The sequence below is a fragment of the Fukomys damarensis genome, unplaced genomic scaffold, assembly GCF_012274545.1.
Source record: "Fukomys damarensis isolate Sample0158 unplaced genomic scaffold, DMR_v1.0_HiC HiC_scaffold_26, whole genome shotgun sequence".
In the NCBI taxonomy this organism is placed as follows: Eukaryota; Metazoa; Chordata; class Mammalia; order Rodentia; family Bathyergidae; genus Fukomys; species Fukomys damarensis.
Window position 1 is genome coordinate 25,466,276 of NW_022900938.1, and position 21,503 is coordinate 25,487,778.

The following is a 21,503-nucleotide window of genomic DNA, read 5'->3' on the forward strand; positions in this document are numbered from 1 at the left end:
TTTTTTTTTTTTTTTTTTTTTTTTTTTTTGGTACCAGGGATTGAACCTGGGTTCTTGCGCTTGCAAGGCCACCAAACCGCTGAGCTAAATCCCTGGCCCTAAAAGTTTAATCTTGATAACAACAGCAAGATTTTAGGCATTTTTAACTTGCATTAGTCCCGTACTTTTTTTCCAGTCCCATGATAGCCTAGAAAAACAGCAATCTCGATGAAAATCACTATTTTAGCAACTTGTGGAGGAGGCAGAACAGGGCTGGACTCCCGGCAAAGCCAATCTCACAGGTAACTGTTTTTATGTGATGTGACTGGCAGTGTTTTTGTGCTGTTTGAATATGAGTAGTATCCCCAAAGGTCCACATTACAGGCCTCCTCCCGGGGTAACAGTGTTGGGAGGTACTATGGAATTTAAGAGGTGGAGCTGGGGAGAGGTCCTTAGGTCACTGGGGGTATATACCTTTGAAGGGAATTGTGTGGCCCCAGTCCCATCCTCTTTTTCCGCTTCCTGGATCATGACATGACTGACTGCTATGCATGATATTCGCTTCTGCCACAATTTTCTGTCCTGGCCACAGGCTCAGAGCAATGGGGCTCCCTGATGTTGGGTTGGAACCTCTAAAACTATGAGCCAGAGTACCTTTCTAAGTAAGTTAGGTGCTTTGATTGTTTCATTATAATAATGCAAAGCTGACAAATACCTTTGGAAAAATCTATATGAGGCTTGTTATTATGGCAGCTGACTCAGAACTCTTTGGATATGTTTGTTAAAATTATCTGTGGCCACTGTTGTTTTTTATTTTTTACTTACTTTTTGGTTTTTTGGGACAGAGAGTTTAACTTTTTTCATCTCCCTTGCAGCTAGGGTACAGACATGGGATCAAGGCTCAACCAATTTTACATATGCCAGATTTATATTCTGAAAAGAGCAATAAAGAAACAACGAGCATCCATTTCCTGAAGAGACTGGCAGCAAAAGTATTCTAATTTCAATCATGTATATGATACCTAGTGCGACAATTTATAAACCAGAGCAAGTGAGTTGTTTAACCAGTGCCAGTTGCTGTGGGCCTTCAGTGGAACCTCATGACTTAGTGTGTGAGGTTTTGGATATGTATATCTTCCAGAGATGACTCTATGGTTCTCTGGGTGATTCAGCGGGCTACTTAATATTCCTTCATGAAGTCCTTTTCTGTTTAATCTAGTGAAATGAGTTTGGTTGTGATAATTAAGATCCTCAATTGATTAAAGAGGTTGGAACATTTTTCCAAAGAGAGCAGTTAATGAGCTCTACTATGTCATTTAGAATTGTTTTGTTTTTTGAGACAGGGTCTCACTATGTAGTTGAGACTGACCTGGAACTCACTATGTAGCCCAGGCTGGTCTTGAACTCATAGCGATCCTCCTGCCTCAGCCTCCCGAGTGCTGGGATTACAGGCATGTGCCACCACGCCCGGCAAGATTATCCATTTATGACCTGTCACTTTATTAACTTTGAGAATGCTTTTATAGCCACCTATTGAAATAATTGTTATTGATCTCAGTTTTAAAGATGAGGGCACCAGGAGGAAGGTAAATGACTTGCTCTAGTTTACACAGTAAGAAGATGAATGATGACTCACATCTGTGTCTTATGATTTCAAACCTTCATATTTTTCTCCACTTCATCTCAGCTATTCTTAAGACAAGAAGAGTAAATTAAATATTTTATTAATTTTTATTTTTTGGTACTGGGGATCAAACTCGGGTCCTTGCCCTTTTAAGGCAGGCAGGGGCACCACTGAACTAAATCCCCAGCCCTAAATTAAATGTTTTAAACAATTTTCAGATGTCATGCCAATATAGAAGTTTCTGAGAAAAAAAAACGTTAGTGTTCCTGAAAGTCCTTAACAATAATTTTAAAATTTTTATTAGAAATAAGGAACTCTGAAGACAGTGACGTTTCCTACCCACCTCTTCTACCTTGCAAAGTGGATCTCCGGCAGGTCACCATAATTCCACACGATGAGTGGAAAAGGATTCAGGATAGCCTGGGTGGTTTGACAAGAGAAGCAGCGGCTCTTCATGCAGAAAGAAAGGCAAAACAAGAAATGCATCTCCGATCCCAAGAAGTGGTGAAATATTGGACTAATACATATGCGGTAAGTATTAATCCACAGAAGTTCACTTGGCACTGAAGAATTCCTCTTGGTTCTTAATACTGTACTTTGTAGATAATTATATGCATAAAGTGTCAGAAAATGCATCGAAACATGGGTGTTTAAATGGGAGTCATATACAATAAGCTAGGTGTATTTAAAGTGAACATTTTGATAAGTTTTGGCCTGTGTATATATCCCAAACCCTCTCAAGGCAATGGAGATAATGAGCATATTGGTCACCCCAAAATTTCCTTGTGTCCTGATTTTCTTCTTCCTACTCCTCTGTATCCCTGGGTCTCCACAGACCTACTTGCTATTACTGTTGAGTTTATTTAGCACAGTTACTTTAAAATCCATCCTTGTTGTATCAGTTGTTCATTTTTATTGCTAAGTAGTATTCCTGTTGTGTGATAAACTGTAGTTTGTTTATGTGGTCACTTGTTAATGACCAGATAATATTTGACCTCAACCAAATATTCACATTTGAGTTTTCATTTTTTGGCTATTAAAAATGAAGTTTGGCTACTGTGAGCATTCAGGTAGAAGTCTACATATGGACATTTCTCTTGCATAACTATCTTTACTTTTTCAGTACCCGAGATCAAACTCAGGACCTTGCGCTTGCAAAGCAGATGCAGCGCCACTGAGCTAAATCCCTGGCTCAGTAAATATCTTTTGTAGAGAGTGGAATTCTTCTGCACTTATTTATAAACCTAAATATTAAGGGCATATATAAATTATAATCTAAAATACTTAATTAAAAAAAAATTGGAGCCGGGTGTGGTGGTGCACCCCTGTAATCTCAGCACTAGGAGGCTGAGGCAGGAGGATTGCTGTGACTTTGAGACCAGCCTGGGCTTCATAGTGAGTTCCAAGTCAGTCTCAACTACATAATGAGACCCTGGCTCAAAAAACAAAAAAATAAAAAATAAATAAATAAAATAAAATAAAACTTTGGCACATAAAGGTTGGTAGAGTGATACATCTCCTCTGTTTTGTTTTACATAGAAGTAGCACACTATACACAATACCTTCCATCTCCATCGGTGTTAAAGAATAATAAAGGAAGATGCATCTTACCAGCAGCAATACTTACCATAAACCCAGTAGTAAATCGGGGCTAGGGATTTAGCTGCCTGGCACTGTGCCTGCCTTGCAAGTGCAAGGTCCAGAGTTTGATCCCCGGTACCAAAAACAAAACAAAACAAAAACAACCAGTAGTAATTAAAACGGGGATTAGGCAAAGATGTTGACAAAGTATATTTCGGATGAAACGGCCTAGAACAGTGGTTGTGAACCTATGGCACGTGTGCCACAGCAGGCTGTTTATGTCATTGAAACCTCTAAGAGGGTCACCGTCACTGAAGCAAACCTGTGTCATATATGAGAACTCAACGTATGATAGAAATGTCATTGTAAACGAGAAGGAAACGGATAGGAATTTGATAACTAATTACTGTGACAATTGGCAGATGAAAAATGCTGAAATTCTACATCAATTGTACAAAATATAGAAAATGAACTGTAGCTGGACTAAAGGCCCAGGTTTGAAAGCAAAACAATAAAATATTAATATAAATTATAGAATCCCAGAACATAAATCCTAAAACTTGTATAACTGTCATCACAATAAGTAACTTGTTCTCCAGACACAGAATGTGTCCACCGGAAGGGAAGAGAGACCTCCTGTGATGTAAGACCCTCAGTAGACTCCTCTGATGTCCAGAAGAGCATATAAAAATATGCCACTATTGGTTTCTTAAAGAAGCAACATACTAAGATATATATTTATTGTTTAACTGGAGAGAAAACTTGAAAATACACATAGAACCTCGTACTAGCGGTGATCTTAGAGTGAGAGGAGATGGCAGATGGAAATCAGGGTTGGAGGAAGAACTTCACTGTGTACCCCGATAATATTTTTGGGTTTGAACCACGTGAAAGTGTGTATACCTAAAGAATTCAATTTCACAAATTAGCTTGGGCCAGGGATTTAGCTCAGTGGTGCTGCATCTGCCTCACAAGTGCAAGGTCCTGAGTTTGATCCACAGTACCAGAAAAAAAAACAAAACAAACCTCAAAACTATAACTTCATATTTATTAAATATGCAAATGCAGTAAAATTCATAAGGACCATTCAAATTATCATAATGTTAAATTTTGGAAAAGGTAATTTGCAAAATGCAAACAAAGGATTGCTTTGGAGTTGGGGCTATAGCTTAGTGGTAAAGCCCTTGCCTGTCTGAGGCCCTATGTTTGATTCCTAGCACTGCAAGATAAAAAAGATGGCCTTTGTCTTTTTACAGGGGATGAAAGAACAGAAACTTAAAGCTAAAAAAAAACGTGATGAAGAAATTGAAGCTGAAAGACAAATCCTGGATCTGGAGGAGGAAATCCACAAACAAGGAGAAAGAAAAAAGGCCATTGAATATGCAAAGCAGTATCAGTTTTACCAGACAGAAAGAGTGAAGAACTTTCATGTATTATTTGTATTTTCTTCTCTTTTTATATATTCACCATGCATAATTAATTACAATCTCTATATATGTAGATGTTATTTTCTTAAATGCTGCAATTTTTTTGTAGTCAGCACTTCTTCTCAGTAGAGTTATGAAAGAACGAGATGCCCAGGTTGAATTCTGTAAGAGTAAGATAAGACCAGATACTCAGTGGGAAGAACAACTGAAACTCAACACTGAAAAAGCTTTTAAAGAAGAACAAGAAAAAGCAGAAAAACAACGCAGAGAAAGAATGGCTCTTGCCAAGGAGCATCTAAAACAGTATGTACACATAAATTACCTTCTTTGTATCGTCCTCATTTTCTCATGATGAATACAACTTTATTTTCTAACTACAAAGTAAAACATGCTAGCATATTTAATAGAAAAAGTACAAAGAGGTTGAAACTCACTGTACACCCTCAGGCAGAGTCGGTGTCTAACAGCCTGAAGGGGTCAGGCAAAAAAGGTGCCACAGTGAGGCCAAGGAGAGGGATTTGACCAAGAACCATAGATTTCCATGTTGAAAGTCACTTAGCAGAATACCTATTTATTCTGTGAAGCTCCCGTTCCTTCTCTAGATGGGTAAACCTTTCTCTAGGAAGAGGCAGGTCCACCTCGCTTGAGAATATGGTACAATCCTTTCCTCAAGTTCGCTGTCTGGGGGAGGAAGGTAGAAAATGGAAAACAAATCAGAATGTGAGGAAAATTTCTTAGAAAATGTAAGTGGAACGTGTGCGGAAACCTATACAGATCCTAATGGTCCCATCAGCTTCTCCCTACAAGGAAAAATCATCATAGGGTACTTTGCACCTCTTTCCCCCAGGTAAGATGACCTCCAGAGAGAGAAGCAAGAGGATTGAGGGCTTGGGTGACCTCCTGCAGTGTACAGATTTCAGTGCCATCCTAGAACTGATACTGCAGTGTAGACCACTCCCTTGGCCCCAGCTTCAGTATTGGCAGCTCTATGTCTCCATTTCGGTGTCTCACGTGTAGCTCAGACTTCAAATGTCCAGCACAGAATTACTGTTTCCCCATCCTTACTGTGGACCCTTATCCATCCACCTGTTCAAACCAGAAACCTAGGAATACACCCAATTCCTCATTTTCCATGACCCTATCAGATCCATCAGGAATTTATTGTATTTCCTCTCTGAAACAAATCTTGAACTTACTGCTATCATCTTACTCCAAGTCACTTTCATATATTCCGTGGATTATTCTATCCACCTTTTTTGTTTGTTTGGGTTTTTTGTGTTTTGTTTGTTTGCTTGTTTTGTTTTTTTTGAGACAGGGTCTCACTATGTAGTTGAGACTGACCTGGAACTCACGATGTAGCCCAGGCTGGTCTCGAACTCACAGCGATCCTCCTGCCTCAGCCTCCTGAGTGCTGGGATTACAGGTGTGTGCCACCATGCCTGGCTTTTTTTTTTCTTTTGTTGTTGTTTTTTGCAGTGGTGGGATGCATTAGCCTTTTAAATGGCATCATATTCTCTCTCTCTCTCTCTCTCTCTCTCTCTCTCTCTCCTCTCTCTCTTTCTTTTTGTACCGGGGATCAAACTTAGGACCTTGTCCTTCTGAGGCAGGTGGCGACACTGCTGACCAAAATCCCTGACCTGACACTAAGATATTTTTGTAATTTTCCTTTCCTTTAAAAAAATTTTTTGGGGGGCTGGGGATTTAGCTCAGTGGTTCTGGTGACTGCCTCGCAAGCGCGGGGACCTTACCCATGCACAGAATACGTAATATTTTTTTGCTAAAATAAGGAATGATAGATACAGTGTATGCATAGATATAATGTTAGTTCTGGATTTTCTAAGAAACGTTAAAAGTTGTAAATTTTTTTATATCTTGATTTCCCTTAAAGTAGCAGTTTAAAAACTTCAAAAACTTACTTTCACAAAATTAGATTTTTTTTTTTGTGCTGGGGAATCCAACTCAGGACCTTGTGCTTGCAAGGCAGGCGGCAGCACCATTGAGCTAAATCCCTGGTCCATGGATATTTTTTTTTATAATGTGCTTTAAATCTTGTTTGTATATTTGTGATTTATTACTATAATATTGATAGGTATAAAAGTGTTAAATAAGGAAATAAGAAACCAAAAACTTGTTGTTCTAGGACAATTATAAACATGGTTACTCTGTATGGCTGTAACTGCACCAAGGACTCTCTCCCTCGGATTCACTGGCTCACTTAACTAGTTCTCTACTACAAGGGGAAGGGGATTTCCTCTCCCTGAAGCTGAGAGGACTGTTCCTCAGCTGTTTGCTTAGATTGTGATTTGTCTTGTGCCATCCTGTTGAGGAAGGGAAACCAGTTGGACAGATAGCAGACGGCGTAGCAGTGGAGAAGCCTGCCCGCAGACTTGACTGGCTGACGGGGGCACGGGTTTCCCACAGGCAGGTGGACGTGCTGGGTCGCAGCCAGGAGAGGGGCCCTGGCTCAGGCAGCTCTAAACCACCAATGTGAAGGCTCCTGAGAGTGACAGAGGTGGGGTTGGGGAGACAAGTGGAAGAGCTGATGGTGGAGATCAGTCTCCCAGACCGGAGGCCCCTCAGAGAGGTCGGAAGGACTTGCACACAAGCCCCCGAAGCCAGTGTTTGGAGGCCACAGGAGGAATGACCGCAGGGGGGCCAGCTGGGTGAGGGGACCTTTGTTGCTCTCCTTCCATCAAATGCGGCCTCTTAGGGCTCGGCCTTGGCCCTTAGCATATGTAGCACCAACTGGTGTAGGTACTGGAGATTGGGGTCCTTTCTGTAAATAAGGTCACCATTCTGCCTTTCGGTTATTCAGTTAATTGATTTCTTTCTCAAGAAAGGGAATACTCAGAGCTTGTTTTGGTGAGGAATAAAACAAATTTAGAGGCAGGGAAAGTACTGACGATTCTGAATTTGTTCTAGTCACTGTTCTTTTCCCCAGAGAAAATCACAAATTCTTCCTTAAGCGTCACATCATCCCAGTTTAAATCTAATTTATTTCCTTAAAGTATAGCTTATTTTTCTGACTTGTTCTCACTCTAATGTTTTTGCTTTAGAATAAAGGAACATGAAGAAGAAAAAGAAAGGAGGAAAAAACATGAAGAAAAAGATGCCGAGGAGATAAAGCGACAAAATTTATTGTATGAAGTAGAAATGAGAAAAAAACTAAAAAAGAAAAAAGAAGAGATAGATGAAAGCAGAAAGCTGTTTTTTGTAAGTTTAAAATACAAAAGCTCAAAAAAGTCAGATACCTTTTTTTTTTGTACTGGGGCTCTAACCCAGGACCTCGCGTTTTCAAGGCAGGCGCAGCACCACTGAGCTAAATCACTGGCCCCTAACTTTTAACATATTAAAAAAAATAGTGGAATGGAAAATAAGTCTCCGTGCAGTTGTGTTGCTAAGGGAGAGCACCTGTGTGGGAGCTGCGCTGCTTTGGTTTTGTGTGTACCGTACATGCTCTCGTGTAGGGAGGAAGACAATGAATTTTCTTCCAAATGAATTTTGTTATCCTCAAAATGACAGTAGTAAGGGGCTGGGGATTTAGCTCAGTGGTGCCATTGCCTGCCTCGCAAGTAAAGGTCCTGAGTTCGATCCTTGGTACCAGAAAAAAAAACGAGAGTAGTAAGGATTGTTTGATATCTGCTGTGCTATTAATATCTGCTTAGTAAATGGTAATATTTTATGACAGTTGCATAATTTATTTTATTTCATAATTTTCACATTTTTCTTTAAAATTAGTTTTTATTCTTAATCTGTGCGAGCGAAACATCGAACTTCAAAAGCCTTAGAAGAATAGCAGTTCGTTGCACCACTCCGTCTGCCTCCTGCATGCAGCCAGCTTCCCATTTCTGTACCTGTTTCCCCTGGCGTGAAATTACGTCCTAAGTTCATGTTCATTCCCTCTCTTTCTCTGTCACTCTCTCTCTCTATCTATATCCTCACACATGCCAGACAAAACTCTACCACTGAGTTGTACCCCTATGTCCTATATTTACATTGTTAAAAAATATATTTGATTCTGAAAGATACACATCTTGTTTTATCAGTTTTCGTGATTTTCTGCCTCTCTTCCCTAGTAGTTGAGGATTTAGCTCTTGTCCTTTATAGCTCCCTCCTCATCCCTCACTCTCCCTAAATAATTGTCAGTTTTACTTAAATCATTATTGTGACTATGTAAATATTTTTCCCTGTCAAGCTAAGCAACCTACTGTGATTTTATTTCTTTGATTACATAAATGTTTATTTTCCCATGGTTAGTATGACTGTCTTTATTTTCTTTGTTTTTGGTTGCTTTGATGGCTCTTTTATTTTTACCCTCTTTTTGGTGATCAATTTTGATGACTTCAGTTGTTCCATATGTTTAATAAGTTCTGCTAAGTCGGGCGTGGTGGTGCACACCTGTAACCCCAGCACTCGGGAGGCTGAGGCAGGAGGATCGCTGTGAGTTCGAGACCAGCCTGGGCTACATAGTGAGTTCCAGGTCAGTTTCAACTACATAGTGAGACCCTGTCTCAAAAATACCAAATAAATTCTGCCAAATGTGTGTTGATGTAGTTTTTAGTTTTCAAATGTTCAGCCAAGCAATATGAACTGCTCCGTGTTACTGGTTTTCTTGCCTGTCTAGTCTTCCCTGCTGTTTTCCTTCTGGACCCCTTGCTCCCTAGGCAGATCTCCCAGCTTTCATCCTGGAACTTCCCTGTGCCATTTCTGGGACCACACCTACCTCCTCCCACCTTCTAAATGTGACATCTTCCTCTTCTTGGTTTACACCCATCTTGTTGAAATACGTCCTTTGAGTTGCCTCCTAAGAAAGGATGTATGGGAGGTAAATTTTTTTCCTTCACTCCAGCACTCATGAATATGGCTTTAGGAGGAAATAGGTTTTTTAATTTTTTATTTATTATTTTATCCCATTTCTCCCTCAAAACCTCTCCCCTCCCTAAATCTTTGTTTCCACTTTTTCCTTCTATTTTCACTTCTTTTCTTATCTCTTCCAGTAAAACTTTTGAATTATCTGAGAAATTTACATTCGGAGGTCATACTTGATACCCAGTTTGACTGGTTACAGAATTCCGGGTTCATAATTCAGAATTTTGTATTCATGCCTTCATAGCCCTCCAGCATCCAGTATTGCTACTGAAAAGCAATAAATCCTGCCATTTGTAGTTTTCATCCGGTGTGGGGGGTGATTTTTCTTTTTCTTTTCTCTTTCTTGAAGAGTTTTAGGGTCTTCTCTTTATCTCGGGTGCTCTGAAAGTCACAGTGATGTACCTCCATTCCTTTTATTGGGAACTCAGTTGATGCCTTCAGTCTAGAAACATATTTCTTTCACATTGAGAAACATTTTTATTTCTTAATTTTCATGTTAACTTTTTATATTATGATGAAATGCCTGAGGTAATTAACACATGAAGAGAAAAGGTTTATTTTGGCTCTCACAGTTTTGGAGGTTCCATTGCAAGATCAGGGAGAGCCAGGGACTTGGGTCTCTGACGGGGTGCTGGGTGGGAGAACAGCCTGTTCATTGCATGGCCAGCAAGCGAAAAGCCAGAGGCCTGCTTTCAAATTGCCACCGAGTCGCTTTGATCCCAATCTGGTCACAGCTGGCTAATTTTCTTTCTACTTTGAGAGTTATCTTTAATTGTATATTCCAAACCTTCTGTTGATTTTCTAATTTTAAAAAAATTTTTTGCAGTGCTGGGGATTGAGCCTAGGGTTTTGCACTGACAAGTGCAACTATGCCCCTTGTTCTGAATTTTTTAAATATTAGCTGTCATTTGCTTGTAATCTTATTTTTTTCTTTTTCATTAATACTGTTCCTGGTTCTTGAGTACAGTGATTTTTATCTTTCTAAGTTACTTTGGAATAGGATAAAACCTAGTTTTGAATGCTAACCCTGCCATTTGCTAGCTATGTACCCTTCACTTGAAGCTTTCAATCTTTAAAAAAAAAGAATTAGTTCGGTGTTAACTCAGTATTTTTTTCATTGTAAAACATCTATATGTGCATTACAATAATATTGGGAAAATAATCACAAACTAAAACTTGTAACAAATCACTCAAAATAATAATCACTTTTAGCAGCTTAGTAAAAATAACTACAGTTAAAAAAATAAATTTAGTGTTTTCATTGTGTGTGTGTGTGTGTGTGTGTGTGTGTGTGTGTGTGTGTGTCTGTCTTTTACTTTGAAATAAGACTCGCTAAGTTGCTAAGTTACCCAGGCTGGGTTCAAACCGAAGCTCCTGCCTCAGCCTCCCCGAGAGCTAGATTACAAGTGTGCACCACCATATCTGGTTTTGAGTGTGGGCTTTTAAAAGTAGCAGTCCAGAAAATAGAAGCGTACTTAAGAGCATCTGGCACACAGTAGACTCTATAAGTTTTAAATATACTGGAAGATTAAATGTTGCATCTAACAACTTTCCCCTTAAATTAGTCTACTCATAGTTACAAATAAACTACTATATTGATACACCCAGGCTGTTGGTTCAAAGGCACCTAATTTTAATGATAGTTAACTCAGGCTGGGGTCATGGAGTATGCGCTGGTATAAACAGATTTGTACTTTTTGGGCTTTTTGGGGAATCGAGCTCGGGACCTTGCACTTGTGAGTCAGGTGGCAGAACCACTGAGTTAAATCCCCTGTCCTTTTAAAAAGCAATAGTAGTGTATTTTAAAATTGTATGCTATAGCATTCACCTCTATTTTCTTCTACGAATACAGAAAGATTACTAACAGTGATTGAGCCTGGCAGGGGATCAGGAAGAGGGAGATGATAGTCATGGGGTAGAAGAACACTACATTTATATTAAAATATTTAAAATTTTGAACCAAGTGAATGCATTAAATATATAATATAGTATTTGTTGTGGTTATGCAATTTCATTCATTCATTCATTCAAGAGGTTTTTGCTATGTAGCCCAGGCTGGTCCTGAACTCTTGATCCTCCTGCCTCAGCCTCCCGGTGTGCACCAACCACCACATCCAGCCAATTATGTATTTTTAATGGAGCTATTTGAAAAGAAATAAAAAAATTAAAGTGTAAAAGTTACTCATTGTCCTCATACCCCAAGAGAACTGTTGACATTTGACATATTTCTTCCAATCACACATACATTATAAACTTATTTATATTTGTAAAATTGGAACATAATGTAATATTTTATAGTCTGCTCTCTCCCCCTACTTACTAATTATTTGTATCTTCCTGTGTCATTGAGATTATAGCTTATTGGAGCATTGTGTATCATTGTACATTAAGAGGTTACTTATATATTTTTTGCTATCATAATTAACTTTGAGATGAAGTACATGGCGCCTAAGCCTTTATTCACACATCTGATCATTTCAATGGAATAAATTTCCTGGAAAGAAATAAGTGGGTCAGAAGCCATGACCATATGACAGGCTCTTGGTAGATACTGGTGTGTTTAAAGATATTTTTCTTTGTCATAGAATAATATATATTTATTCCCGTAAGGAACATATGTCTGATAAAAACATCATCAAAGCTGTCGAACAGCAGCAGCAAGAAGAGGAAGATGAAAAGATTCGAATATTTATCAAAGCAAAAAAGCGTCTGGCACAAATGAGGACAGAAAAAGAAGCTGAAACACACAGGTAGGACTTTTAATTTGTATACTTAACAAAGTGCCATCTGAGATTATTTTATCATTTGTTTGTTTTTTTTGTTTTGTTTTGTTTTTTTGAGACAGGGTCTCACTATGTAGTTGAGACTGACCTGGAACTCACTATGTAGCCCAGGCTGGTCTTGAACTTACAGTGATCCTCCTGCCTCAGCCTCCTGAGTGCTGGGATTACAGGTGTGCGCCACCATCCCTGGCTAGATTATTTTATCATAAATCGAAGTTATGAGATTAGCCATTAGAAATAGAGGTCTCGAGCATTTAGTGACATGATGACTTGTTTGGGGCCTGTGAGTCGGGCAGCCCTGGGATGCTTGGACGTCTCTCTGGCCACTGGCTGCAAATGCTGGTCTGCTTTGTCAGAGAGGTGGGAGCTGGGGAGGGCTGGGTGGACCATGGTGTGCTTGTGGGAGCTGGAGCTGAGGAGACAGGCAAACTCACATGGGATGAAGAAACGACGGCGGTGTAGTCCCTAGGGAACCCCACATTTCAAGACCAATGGAGAGAGAAAATGCACACCAGAGAAGTCTCTAGAGATTGGAGAGAAACCAGAAGAAGGGAAGGGTCGCCAGGCCTACATCACCAGAGGAACTGGGGCTGGGCTGGAGGTGTCGTTCAGTGGAGCGGTCCCCGCCACACAGGGGTGAGGTCCTGTGTTCCATTCCCAGCACTACAAAACAGGGAGGAAGAAGGAAAAGAAAATACAGGGTTTAGGTAAGATTTTATAAATGAAGTATCACTCAGTTAGAGGTCGTGCTTCCTTAGAAATAACTGGGACAGAAGCCGTGACCGTATGACAGCTCAGTGAGCAGCTTGGGGTGGGTAGACTGCAGTGCAGGACGTTTCTCACGCTGTGCCCTGCGCAGCGTCCTCTGTCTCCTCCCTTGGTCTTCAGTGGTCCGTAGGGCTCTGCCGCTGGCCCTTTCTGCTGAGCCCATTTGCGTCTTTCCCACCTCATCTCTCTCACTGTGTGCTCCTCCTCCCTCTTCTCACCCACTGGACTTCCTCCCAGAGAGCAGGCCCTCGGGGGAATACTCACCTCCAAAGGACGTGTACTTTGTTCCATTAACTCTTAGAAATAGATTTAAAACTTTTAAATTTTATTTATTTATTTTTTAGACAGGGTCTTACTCTATGGTAGGCTAGCATGGAACTCACAGGGATCCTCCTGCCTCAGCCTCCCAAGTGCTGGGATGACAGGCATGCAGCACCATGCCTGGCTAACTCTTTTTGCTCAAATATTACTTTTCATGGAGGCTTTCCCCATCACTTAAAATCACATCCTTTAGAGAGCCCTTGCCCAGCATACTTCAATCCCCCCAGTATCACAAAAATCAATCTACAAATCACATCCTTTAGATAATGACCAAAAGAAGAAGAAAACCTACACCTTCTGCATTAGCTTTCTGTCCCTGTAAACAAATACCTGAATAGTCAACTTAAAAAGAGAGAGTTTTATTTTGGCCCACAGCTTTGGAGGAGTCAAGTCTGCAGTCAGTTGTCTCTTACATTAGGCCTGGGGCATGCAGCCCCGCAGCATGGTGGGGGCACAGGGATACGGAAGAGAGGAAGTGCCAGGGTCCTATAAGGGTACAGCCCCAGACTTCCTTTCAGAGGCCCAAACTGAAAAGTTCTACCCCTCCCATCAGCCCCCTCTTCCCCACTTATCACTAACTACCTTCATTGCTTGGTAACAGTGCTATTGTAATTATTTTGTTTTTGTCCTTTCTCCCAGCAATAATGAAAGCTTGGTGAGGGCACAGCTTTTTTTTTTTATTTTTTAGGGCAGAGATTTTTAATGTTTCATTCAACTTCTGATTATTATCCTTTTGTTATATCCTATTGATTATCGCAATAGTGTTTGGTACATTGTAAACAGTCAAAAGTTATAAAATACTGTTTTCAAATCCTAGCTGGAACTGGCTTTCCCACAAGGCTTTCTTCCTTTCCCTCCTCTTTCTTTGTCACTTTCTGGTGTTCCCACAGTGTGTGTCACCCTTCGCTTTATACAGTTCTTTGCATAAATGTCCTTTTTTCCATTTTGTAATTCCCTCAAGGCGTGCGCTGTCCTTTGATTGTTTCTTACATGCTGCTTTGTAAGTTCACTCAATAAGTGATTTGTCAAAAAAAAAAGACCCAAAAAACAAGCGATTTGTCATAACTAAAATATTTGTCCAGTTTCCCTTCCCTGTTTCTTTAGCAAAATGCCTTTATTGTTTATGATGTAGCAGACAAATACTTGGCTCTGCACTAGAAGAGAATCTGTCTGATCCCAGCCCTTGGGAATCTCACAGTATACAGGGAAAGAGACAATAAACAGATCAAATCGACACAGAGCCATGAATACCGGGTATGATGAGAGGATGGATTTAGATAACTTTTTTTTTTTAAAGTGACAGGGTCAATCCCAGGGTCCTCAAGCATGCTAGGCAAGCACACTACCAGTTAGCTATATCTCTAACCCTGGATTTTGATAACTTTTATTGGTGATTTCCTAGGTTTTATTTAAAGAAAGTCCCTTTCCAATCCAACATCTTCCCATGTTAGAGTAAGCAGGTAATCTAACAACATAGTTTAAAATTATTTCAATGTGGAGAATTGAACACCTTTTTTTCTACACTTACATAGTTATATGATACATAGTGTATTACTCTCTTTGGAATTTTAGACTACTTTATAGTTATAAAAGTGAGTTTCTTCACAGGTAATCAATGGATAAAGGGAACAATGAGTCTCTTTTTAGTTTTGTAAGAGATGATAAAATGTCTCAGATTTCCTAATTATATTGGCTTCATTACAGATCTGTTCATGAAGCTTTGACAAGTATGGTTACTTTGTTATAGGCTAATGGAGGAGCGGAGAGAAAAAATAAATCATTTTCTGAGTGAACTAATGAAAGAGAAACTTGATAATGAAGATTTGATTATTGCTAAAGATATTGCAGAAGCCGAGGCTGAATGGGAGAAAAATGAAAAAGAAAAGTGTGAGAAAAAGAAAGCAGATTTAAAAGCAATTGCAGAACATAGAACCATTATGGTAAAGAAACTGACAAATACAAATAGACAAATTTAAGACTTTTCTACTATGGTTTCTACCCCTTCTGTCTCTTTGACCCAAAACTTGCTAATGTGAAAAATGAAGTAAAAATTGTCTTCCTATCATTGTGAAATCAGACATTGTTTATTTTCTAACAGATGACATGACAATTGATTACAAATGAGATATTTGTAAATGCAAATACTCCTCTGTTTCAGAACCATCTTAATATACAAATAATTATTCTTTATTTAATGTGCTCTTTTTTTCCTCTCTATTCCTGGTACTAGTGATTAAACCCAGGGCCTTTTGCTTGCTGGACAAGCACTCTGCCACTGTGTCACACCCCTTGCTCTTTTTGAGACTTGGTCTCTCTAAGCTTCCCAGGCTGGCTTTGAACTTGCTATCCACCTGCATCAGCCTCCCAAGTAGCGAGGCTTCCAGACGTGCTATCGTGCCTGCCTCAGTATATTTTTCATATAAATGTTTTAAAGACTAACCAAGTTAAAAAAAAAAACAAATAACATTTCTGTATTTCTTAATCTTTTAAAAAAATATATCTTCTACATGACTATCATAACATTTAAATTGGATAATTTATAAACATTGTAGCAATTAAATTTTCACCTACAAATATTTTTCTATGTTGAGAAGCTCTTTTTCATTCCTATATTTTCTTTTTATTTTTTTTGAAGTATTGGGGTTGAACAGAGCTTTGCATATGCTATGCAAGTGTTCTACCACTGAGCTATATCCCCAGGCCTTTTAAAATTATATTTTGAAAATTGCCCATGTTGGCCACAAACTTGACAACTTCCTGCATCAGCCTCCAGAGTAGCAGGGACTGTAGGCTCCTGCCACCCACAATGCAATGGCATGAATTTTTAAAAAAATAGTGACTGGTCTGTATACTCTAATTAGATTTCTATTGAGTATTTCCTGATAATTCAAGCAAGAAAATAAGGCATGTGGAATCCATCTAAGTCCTTCCAGTTTTCTGCTACTGCTTTGCTCCTGGCTGACTTTCTGCTTGAAACTTTCTGACTCTTCCTTTTCAGTCAGAACTGGTTGCTAAAACAAGTTTTAATTTTCCCTTTGCTTTTGAACATATAGATGAAAAATAAAGAGGAAGAAGAAAGACAAAGGAAAATAGAATCTAAACAACAGCTCCTGGCTGTCATGAAAGCAGATCATATTTTCAGGGAGCAGGAAAAGGAGAAAAAACGCAAAGCTGATATCGAACGCCGAGAAGTCCAAGATGCCCATATTCACCAAATGGTAATGATTCCTACATGTTTACATTTAATTCAGTGTAAATGTGAAGTGCAGAATCTGTGCTGCTGTTCTGTCTTCTAGCCCGTTTCTTTTGTTGGGCAAGAACAAATGCACATTATGTTTATGATGCCATACAATATGTCAGAAATGTGAGGTTCCCACACTAGGGTTTTCTTTTACACAAATGTTTGTTATTCTTTAGTTTCTATTGTATTTTAGTAAATATTCAAGAAATGGAAATGCATGTGATAGTTTACAATAACCCCCATCTTGGTTTTACTTTCCCCCTCTATTGCTGTATCTAAGACCATGTTGATTGGGATCTCATGGGTTTCAGTTTGGAGGGGAGTATGGGGGTCACAGATGGTAGAGGAGCTGGCATTCAATCATTTCCAACTAAAAGCTATTTTCCAAAATGTAATGCCATTTTCCATTCCTACCAGCAACGAATAGAATCACAGGTTGCTTTACATCCTTACCAGCGCTTACTATTGTCACCCTGTAACATTAGCTTTTCTAATGTAGGATATGCTTTCCTGATCAACTTAGTCATTGTTCCAACTTCAGATTCTTGGGAAACAGGATGTAATTAATTTAATTATGTTACAAATTTAATTACAAATATTGACTAACAATTTGATCTTACTGTATTTCCCTGATGACTCAGATGATGAATATCTTTTCATGTCCTTATTAGAATTTGTATGATTTCTTTTATGAAATGCCTATTCAAACCTATTGTCAGTTATTTAATTGGGTTTTCTTATTGATGTTTTAAAAATTTATTATTATTTTGGTACCGGGGATTGAACTCGGGACCTTGCGCTTGTGAGGCAGGCGACAGCACCACTGAGTTAAACCCCCAGCCCCTGTTGTGTATATTTGAACACAATAAAAAATAAGTTTTTGTTTGTTTTGGTACTGGGGATCGTACTCTGGTTCTTGCGCTTGCAAGGCAGGTGGTGGAACCACTGAGCTAAAACCCCAGCCCTAAAAAATAAGTTTTTATGGGCCAGGAATTTAGCTCAGTGGTGCTGTCGCCTGCCACATATGCACAAGGTCCCGAGTTTGATCCCTGGTACAAAAAAAAAACCCTAATGAACATTAACAACAACAAATATATACAACATTTAGCATTTTATTCATCCCCTTTTTTTGGTTTTTGAGACAGGCTCTCGTTAAGTGGTCCAAGCTGCCCTTGATCAGATTTTGTAGCCTAGGCTGGCCTTGAACTAATGGCAGTCCTACTCCCTCAGCTTCCCACGTGGTGGGATTTACAGGTGTGTGCACCCTTACCCATTTTTAGGTATTCAGTTTAGGGGTATTAAGAACATTCACATTATCACCGAATGTCTTGCCCCACCCACGGAGTGCCTTTTCACTCTTTTAATACTATCCTGGATGCACAGAAAAGTTTTTTTGGGGGGTGTGTCTTTTGAGACAGGCTCTCACTATGTAGTTGAGATTGACCTGGAACTCATTATGTAGCCCAGGCTGGTTTTGAACTCACAGCGATCCTCCTGCCTCAGCCTCCTGAGTGCTGGGATTATAGGCGTGCACCACCACGCCTGGCCAGAAGAGGTTTTAGTGTTCATACATGGTTTATTCTTTTTTGTTGTTTTTCATTTTATGCTTTTGATGTCATACCTAAGACATCATTTCAAAGGCAAATGTCATGATGCCTTTTCCTATGTTTTGTTCTGAAACTTTTATAGTTTTAGCTCTTAAGTTTTATGTCTTTGAACCATTTCTAGTTAATTTTATTTTTGTTTTGTTTTGCTTTTTGGTACCAGGGATCAACTCAGGATCTTGTGCTTGCAAGGCAGGCAGTGGAACCACTGAGCTAAATCCCCAGCCCTAGTTAATTTTAAATTTATGGTTTTTTAGGTGAAAGTTCAGGCTTATTCTTTTGCACGTGGATATCCAGATTTCTCAGCACCATTTGTTGGAAAGACTTTTCTTTCCTTGTTGAATCAACTCAACAACTAGCACATTTGCATTTTTTTTTTAAGTACCGGGGCTCGAACTCGGGTCCTTGCTCTTGTGAAGCAGGCAGCGGAACCACTGAGCTAAATCCTGGCCCAGTATTTCTTAAAATGCTGTAGAGAAGACAAAAGTTGCTGGGCACATTTTCACAGAAAAGGCATTAAAACTACCTCATCTAGTGCAAATTAATGTAAACGTTACAAGACAAAAATTTCATAAAATATTGGTAAATTGACTTTTGGCAGATTGCCTATTTATTCAATTATATCTGTGATCAACTTATTGTTCCAACTTCAAATTCTTGGGAAACAGGATGTAATTAGTTTAATTATGTTACAAATTTAATTACAAATTAAAATTACCAATATTGACTAACAGTTTGATCTTATGTGGCTGGGGCATACTGGGGTGACGTGAGACAGTAGAGTTGAGCAGATGTATGTGCCCTTTGAACTGCCCGAAGTGCCTGTTTTCTAAATGTCTGAAACAGGATTCGAAACTTAGCTGCCTGATTTTCATCTAAATTTCATGCTTTTAACTATTTTGTTATATCATTGTTTGAAGATGTATCACATAAGGCTGTTATGTAAGCCTCAGTCATACTTTCAGCATACTATTCTAGAATCATTGGACAGTTTCTGAAATAAATTACATTATAGCCTATAGTTGTCAATTCTGAATTTGTAAATCAACCAGGTCAGAAAATTATAATTTTTTTTTTTTGAGACAGGGGTCTTGCTAAATTTCTAAGTTTCCCAGGCTAAGTCTGAACTTGGGATCCTTCTGCCTCAGCCTCCCAGAGTGTTGGGATTACAGGTGTGAGCCACTATGCCTGTCTATATCTACATTTTCAAATGCTACATATATTTACAAAGATAATGTTCTTATCCAATATTAAATTGCATCTCATTTCTTTCCCAAATAGGCCAAAAATAAATTTAATGCACTACAAGTGAAAGAAGCAGAATTAGAGTATTGCAGACATAGTGAAACTCTTTTGGCTGAAAAGGAGAAAGAATTTCAAGATTATGCCAGAGAAGTGATTGAACTTGAATCTGAGTCAACAAGTAAATATATTTACCCTCTTGTAAAAGCTGTACAGGAAGGACCTGGAGGTGGCCATGGACCAGCTTTTGTGGACAGAGGTGGATTAAGACCCAGCTATCAAGCAAATGATTTTGCTGGAGTCCAGCTCCCTTTTTATAATTCTCAGAAATCAAAATATAATTTACAGAAGTCTAAGGGAAGGTTAGGTTTTACATGGTAGAAAAATGTAAAGACTGAGAAGACTAAGTTGTAGCAAATCTGAGCTACAAATGTAATAAATATATTAGGTTAATGTAACTGCTTTTCATCTCAGGACTATTGTGCCTGCTTTGCTTCTTCATAGTATTTCGGTTGAAGATATATAAAACCTCACAGTTGACTTTTTTATTGTAAATACACGAGGTCAAATTTTATTCAAACTGTGCATTCACTGGTATCAAGTATATTCACAATCGTACACAGCTATACCTATTCACTGCGCCAAGGGGAATCAGTGTACCCACTAAACCATCACTCCCGTCTCCCTCTCAACAGCCTCCTGCACTCACGCATCAGCTTTGTGTCTAGGATTTGTCTGTTCTGTGTATTTCATATAAATGGAATCATATCACGGGCTTATCTTAGTATGTTTTCAAGGTTCATACAGGTCACACAAAATACAGTATCATACTTCATTCCTTTTCTGTCTGAATAATCCATATATTTCCTTCTTCAGCAAAAATGCTTATTTGCTCTATCTTTCTTTAACAGTAAGATTATTGAATATAGTTTAGACTTTGTAGTTTATTTTGTCACGTATATCTCATTAGGTATGTTCAAATAGGTATGTTTTCCCACCAGCTTGATCAGATTCAGTAGGTCTGAATGAGTCACATTTGCCTGCTTCACAGAATGTAAGTTAACATCATAACTACCCCTAAGTGTACAATTCCACAGACATTGGCGTGAATCTAGAAGTTTGTCATCCTGCACGACTGGAGATCCATCCGCATGAAGCAACTACTCCTACTGCCCACTTCCCTCAATTTCTGGGGATCACCATTCTAATTTCTGTGTTAGAAATCTGACCATTCTACATACCTCATGAGTGGAATCACAGAGAACTTTTTTGGTAACTATTTCACTTTGCATAATGTCCTCTAGTTTCACCTAGTGTGGTGGGTGCATTTCCTAAGACTGAATAAACTCGCGCTGTGTATTATGTACACCCCTACATGTACACATACTTACATATATATTTTATCCGTTCCTTCATAAATGGACCCTTGGGTTGCTTCTACCTCTTGGCTATTGTGAATAATGCTGTTGTGAACGTGAGTATACAAATTAACTCTGAGATGCTCTCTGTCCTTTTTGGATATACACTCAGAAGTGGAATTAGTCACATAATTCTACTTAAAAAATCTAGGACCTCCTCTTTTTTTATAGCAGTGGCACCATATTACTTTCACCAACACCAGCCAGCCTACACTGTGAGGTTTCAACTTATATTTCCCTAGTGATTATGCTGCTGAGGATGGGAGGTTGGGATTGAACCCAGGATTCTGCACATCCATATAAGCACAAAAAATTATATCTACCTTTAATGTCTACTCAAGGTCTTTGGTTAGTTTTTTTCTCCACCATCCCAGGACCTTTGTGCTAAGCTACTAGACCCAGCCCCCTAATTGTTTTTGAAAAAAAATTTTTTGGTACCAGGATCAAACTCAGAATATTGCACTTGCCAGGCAAGTGTGGTACCACTGAGCCACATCCCCAGCCTGTTTTTAAAATTTTGAGACAGGGTCTTAAGTCAATTTGCACAGAGTAGGCTTGAATTTTTAGATCCTCCTGCCTCAGCCTCCCAAGTACTGGGATTACAAGTGTGCAACAGCATGCCCAGCTTTTTTGTTCATTTTCATTG

At 39.1% G+C, this 21,503-nt stretch overlaps 1 protein-coding gene across 1 annotated transcript in view; it reads left to right on the forward strand.

Annotated features, from left to right (window-relative positions):
• Ccdc173 (coiled-coil domain containing 173) overlaps window positions 1-20,272 on the forward strand; it is a 21,838-nt gene extending 1,566 nt beyond the window's left edge. The window contains exons 2-9 of the mRNA XM_010606949.2: window positions 1,908-2,134; window positions 4,441-4,614; window positions 4,721-4,914; window positions 7,668-7,824; window positions 12,091-12,230; window positions 15,100-15,292; window positions 16,406-16,570; window positions 19,479-20,272. Coding sequence (XP_010605251.1) covers window positions 1,908-2,134; window positions 4,441-4,614; window positions 4,721-4,914; window positions 7,668-7,824; window positions 12,091-12,230; window positions 15,100-15,292; window positions 16,406-16,570; window positions 19,479-19,820 — 1,592 coding nt within the window. The 3' untranslated portion in view covers window positions 19,821-20,272. The remainder of the gene's footprint in view (window positions 1-1,907; window positions 2,135-4,440; window positions 4,615-4,720; window positions 4,915-7,667; window positions 7,825-12,090; window positions 12,231-15,099; window positions 15,293-16,405; window positions 16,571-19,478) is intronic.
• Window positions 20,273-21,503: the final 1,231 nt, after the last annotated feature.